At 30.3% G+C, this 6,128-nt stretch overlaps 1 protein-coding gene across 1 annotated transcript in view; it reads right to left on the bottom strand.

The window, feature by feature from the left end:
* Positions 1-3,931: 3,931 nt before the first annotated feature.
* The window catches only part of LOC106459675 (phosphatidylinositol transfer protein alpha isoform-like), a 38,756-nt gene continuing 36,559 nt past the window's right edge, over positions 3,932-6,128 (bottom strand). Inside the window, exon 10 of the mRNA XM_022386210.1 lies at positions 3,932-6,048. Within this exon, the coding sequence (XP_022241918.1) occupies positions 6,010-6,048 (39 nt within the window). The 3' untranslated portion in view covers positions 3,932-6,009. The remainder of the gene's footprint in view (positions 6,049-6,128) is intronic.

Here is a 6,128-nt window from a genome sequence, read left to right as displayed (position 1 = left end):
GGACTAATACGCTTTTTTCTGTCCCTTTAAAATTCTATAATACAGAACTCGTAGCACCCTAATAGGGGGTTTGAATAAAATAGAAATTTAATTGTAATTATAGGTTTATTTAAAATTTTTTGGCCAGTCACTGTTTCCCAACCTTGGTTGTCGTGATATTGTGTAAATAACTGTATTTCAGCTCACAGAAGTCATAAGCTAGTGATCTAAACACGCAATGAAACTCTCTCTCTCTCTTTTTTTTTTTCTCTTTTCAACCGTATAAGCTGATACGATTTTCATTTCAGCGGATTCGGATTTAAATTATAACAACTTAGTTTGGTGGAATGCCATCAGAAGAAAATATATATGTGAACAGCTTCTTCCACAATTACATTTATGATTTTTAAAGCTTGATTTATCATTTTATACTTCATTTGAATTATGATGTTACAGGATGATAGGTATTTTTTTTTTCTTTTTGTGAAATAGAATAAGATGAGATAGGATTACTTAAATTATTTTGCACTCGACCGAATGAAGTCTCATTTCGTCAACAAGACTCCTGTATTAAACCCATTACATATTTAAATACTACATTCTTAATCTAGTCTCTTAGGAATTTTCATGAATTAGAACAGCCGAAGAGCCCTAGATTGAACAAAACGTGTTGTCGGCAATGGCTGTGACAAATATAGTGTGATTTGAATACTATTATTATATACTCTTCTAATTGTTGAAAATTCCCAAGGGAGTAAATTAAGACTGTAGTCTTTAAAAATGTAATAGGCCTAATACTGATGTCTTATGACAATTATAATTATAATCATTCATCGCCGGCTTGTAAAAGGCGTATACACCACAATTACTAAGTGAATTAATTAGTCAAAGAAAATTACAAAAAAAAAAAAGTAAAACAATATATGTAAGAGAAAATAAAACGGATTTAAAACTTGTTATACATAATATTAAATAAAATCTGCTGGTTTAATTAAAATAAAAAAGTCGTTATGCTAATAAATTCAGTATGGTAATTGTTGTTTTTTATTGTATCCCAGTGATCGTAATTATAATTAACATTTTTGGGGTAGGTGTTTTGTTTAAGCTTTATGTACTACTGCCGACAAGATCTTTCGCTCAGCACACGATTTTTCTATTTCTTTTTGGTGGGCTACAGAGGTCAATTTCGGGTTTGTTTATTTAAAGAAAGCAGATCAATTTCTGTCAAAACTTGTTTCTGAAGTCTTTGTTTCCTGTATTCTCTAGACATTCTTGTTCCATTTTAAAGTGCAGTATACTTTCATTTATATATCAGTTTGGTACCATTATCCATTTATTCTACTTTTAAATAATTATATTAGAACGCAATAGTCCGCCACTAGTTGATTACCCTTTCTTCCGATTATTCTTCATCAGCAAATAACTTGACTTTTAATTAACATCCTGTCTTGTCTCTCTCAGTCCATCACCACGAGTCACTACACCTGCCTTTCTGTATGCATATTTGGTCCTTTTTTTATTTGTCACACGACATTTTGTTACGCCTATTATATTTTTGAATACTACACTCTTAACCTATTGCTGCAGGGATTTCAAGTGTGAAAATTTTTGGGGCCAGATCAAGACGGTAGTGTTAAAATATATAATAGGCCTAACATAATGTCTTATGACAAGTATAATCAGTAATAATTCTTCATCAGCTTCAAAAAGACGTTCACACCATAACAATATTAGGTCTTTGAATATTTGTTTCAAAGATCAAGTAATCCAGATAAGTCCAGGAAAGACTATACTGGCTTGTTTTTCGAAATAAATAGTTCATCTTTATATCTGTAATTAAAAAAAATATCCATAGTTGAAACTGAAAACTTGTATTTTTAATGGACAGGTGAAAATCGGTAAGCCGTGCTTTGACTTCTGTTGGGTGTGTATTTTTGTTCGTATTCATTTAAATTTTTCGTGCAAAGCATGAGATGTAAATCTTATTAGACATAGCTCATGTCATTTTTTATTGACACTACACTTCACGCAAGTGTCACCTGTTTCTGGTTTTGTAAAAATGAGATTAACGTGTCGTACTGTGAATTTGCAGATCTATCGTTCGTTTACCGCTCTAGGTGGGGGTCTTTTTTTAAAAAAATGTGTACATTTTTTTCTATACGAATTTCATACAAAAATATAGCTTCCCGAGTAATTAATTTGCAAAGTCAGTGAGGTACCCAATGAAAAAAAATAAATGTACCTAACCGATAACGAACCTTTGTAGAAAGGCCAACTGTGGCTGTAAGAAATCACCATGTTGTATTTAGTACTTGTATTAATTCTTGAAGTCTATATATGAGAAATGTGCTGATGACACTGGTTTGGTGCAGGATGGTGATAAATAATAGATTCTGAGCTTACTAAAACAAAGATTAATAAAGATATTCTTAGAGCTATTTAATTTATATTTTATAGATTTACTTCCATTTACCAGAAAAAAAAAACCTTCATCCCCATCTGTCTGTCATCCCACTTTCAGAATCCTCTATTCATCACTGTTTACCACGCTCCATAACTTTGATATTTAGCATTATTTTCAGCTAGTCTGTAATTGGACAGCTCCATCAAGGAAGTGAAACACTTCTGTTGGTTTTTATGTTGCATATAATTATAGTTTGATAAGAAGAAACCTTTGGAAAACAAGCTTTGTAAGTTTTTTTTTTTAGTGCAAAAATACCCATCTTTTCCATTTCGAAAATAACAGTTGAAACGAAAAAAAAGCCCTGTTTTCAATTAAATTGCAAAGGTAAGAAAAAGAATAATACTCCTTTCTCTTGCAAATACTAATTTATGGTTACTCTACTGACAAGTAAAAGCCTGATCAGGGGTTACTGAAAAAAAGAAAAAAGATTGCACTCCAGTATCACTCCATATTTTTGAGCTTATAAAGAGAAGGGAGCTAGTAAACAGCACCCACTGCTAACACTTTGGCTACTCTAATCCAATAGTGAGTTTAACCATCATTTGTGTAATGAATTCACAATCCTAAAGTGAAGAGTGCATTTTTGTGGACACAAGATGGAAACCATAAATTCCCAGATTCAGAGTTACTCACAGTAACCACTAGGCCAATTATCGAATTAATAAAAATTGTTTTAAAAAATAAATATAAGACTTTTAGGTAGGTAGTGCATTTTTGTGGCAAACCATAAATCCTCAGCATTTCTGTTATATTTTAAGTTTCATGCTTATATTTATGTTTTAAGTCACAAAACTGTCAATGAAACCTTGAAACACTATTACAGTTATTATTACTACCTACGCACATTCCGTGTGTGTAAAAGTTTGTTCAAGTACTAAAACATTTAATATTACCTAGAGTTCCTATCTATAAAGAAATAGTACAATTAAAGTTATGTCAAAGACTTCTGTTTAAAATATGTAGCAGTATCTGCCTTCTAAGGTGTTAACTATTAATACAAGTTTGCTTCACATGAAGAATACAACAGTTTATTCCAGACAAATGTGATATTTACCACTTTTTTGGTCCATGACAAAAACTCATTACTAATTTCTGAAGGTAATCATTTCTTTCATATTTGTCTCTTCTTCATTTTCTTCATTTCAGTTCCATTACACAATGATGCACACAGAAGCACCTCCAATCACACACACTATGTGGCACTAGTAGTATTCTCATGAGTTAGAAGATCATCTTTCAAACATAGTCCACACTTGACAAGTTTTTATTAGTTCCTTATAATTTCTTAAACTCAAGAAATAATTTTTTTTATAAATACATTCTAAGGAAGTGCCTTGTAATTAAATAAATGCAGAAATAATTATTCATAACAGAATTCCAGTAAAAACATTTTGGTTTTCATGAAACAAAAGAGATTATTTCAATAATTTAGTCAATATGTACTGGCAGCCATTTTTCTTTATTATCCCAACCAACAAATATTATAACTAGTTTAATCAAAGTTAACTATTAAAAAATATTTTTATTACACAAGCAGAATCTTAGCCATAATACATAATAAACACGATATTTAATTACATATTACGTTTTACCCATAAATTAAATTTCCTGACAGGAAAATATCATCATTTAGTCTTCTAACAATAAAAATCTTGTCAATTTAAAAATTATCACTCCTCTAAATACACATAAGTCAAAATTACTAACAGACCAACATATGCATTAAAATAACAATTGTTCCCTTAAGATTTCCACTATAACATAGCCAATTTCTTTAAGTCACATTTTTACTATTCATCATTTTTTGAAATATATAGCATAATATTAAACACAAACAGCTCATATTCTTCTGCCAAGATACCTTGATTTTTGGATAAGTATACACAGATGTTACAAATATATATTAACATCTCACATGAACACTAGGAAAACCACAAGCACATACTTTGAAGAATCAATACAGAAAGATATAGGAAAATGTGGGAGAAAATTAGGTTGTAATTTGTTATAATAATAAACAGCTTAACACAAGTTATCAATGTAAGTCACTGCAGTAGTTCCCCCGAAAAAGGTTCAACTGAATAATGTTGTTAAAACCATAATTTTCAACATTAATGGTTTGTAATCAAAATCCAGGTATTATAGCAAAAAAACTACACCATGGGAAAATTATAGTTACTTGAGAAATCAGTTATTAATGTGTTTTATCTTAGGAAGTTTTACAGCAGTTTCTTTTTCTTTTACCAATATTTTTTTTAACAAAACAAAACATTTCTGTTCTAAATTGTCTCATTGACATAGTACAAAAATTACTTGTAGTTCTTTACAAGATTTTCTTTAAAAAACATTTTCTAAACTTTCAGATTCTACAAACATAATGCTTTATCTTGATCCTGTTATTACTGACTGTGCATAGCTTCAGTGTACCCACATATCCTTATAGAATAAGGAATGTTGCCTTGTGTCTAACATCAATAACTTCTGAACTATGTACAAGTTTAGTGTACATAATTAAGTACAGATGACTAGTCTGACACAGTAAGAAATACCCTTGTTAAAACTGTTTGTAGCAAAACTTCATTTTAGTTAAATTTGTTGCATGTGTTTATTAAATAGTTAAGTGATTAAAACAGTTGTAATCATAGCTATTAACAGAAATAGTAATAGAGGAACTCCATGATAGGAAAAACATTATCAACGTTATTTTTTTATGAAGTAAGGAATTCACATTTAGTAAGTAACTCTTATTGAGCAGTTGAGGATTTCATGTGTAAGTTTTATCTACACACCAACTGCATTATTTCACTTGTAAAACACTGTAGTGCTTGCTGAACTATTTTTCAGATTTAACTTACTTGTAATTGTGCTTAACACACTCCTGATTTAGTTACTATTTGTCAGATTTAACTTACTTCTGATTTTGTTTCCTTACAGCTCTGGCAAAGAAATTTGGTGATTCCTATTACTGCTTGTGTTTAATCAAGCCTAATTATAAATTATTTTAGCTTCTTTTCTTTTAATCCTGGCTATGATAACCTGAGAATGAAATCAGTCGTAAAACAAACACTTTATATAATATTTACCATCACTCATAAAGCTTACCTACAAGTATTGGAACATTACCAAAACTACATACACTAATAGCGAAAAAAATTTACTAGGGAAGCTAAATAAAAGATGATTTGTTGAATACCCTCCCAAAAAACAAACAACAACAAACAAACCTAATGACAATCATAAATTACTTACCTAACATGAAATTCATTCATCTAAAATTTATGTGAGTAATTATATAGATGTACCTTTATATACATCATAATTTAAAGAATGATTTGGCATTAACTTCATGAGGCCCAAGGAATGTTGGCAGAACTTCAATACACATGATAAAGCCCTGTCAATGTGGATGACCACATTATGAAAAATAAGTTGTCAGACATTAAGACTGACTTGTTCAGAAGTAACATCACAATAGTTTAAGTGATACTGCATTAAAACTACTCGAGTTCTTCTAACAATAAGATTACTGCATGAAAAGTTTTTATCCTACTTGAGCAGTGGCGGGGTTATTCTTGTGTTCCTCGAACTGGTCCTTGGTTAATTTGCTTACAAAAAAAAAGGAAAGCACATTGATACAAGTTACATATTTTACGAAAAAATACAAACACAACACATCAGCAGTTTT

Source organism: Limulus polyphemus, unplaced genomic scaffold, assembly GCF_000517525.1.
Source record: "Limulus polyphemus unplaced genomic scaffold, Limulus_polyphemus-2.1.2 Scaffold647, whole genome shotgun sequence".
In the NCBI taxonomy this organism is placed as follows: Eukaryota; Metazoa; Arthropoda; class Merostomata; order Xiphosura; family Limulidae; genus Limulus; species Limulus polyphemus.
This window is presented reverse-complemented; position numbering and strand designations above follow the sequence as displayed.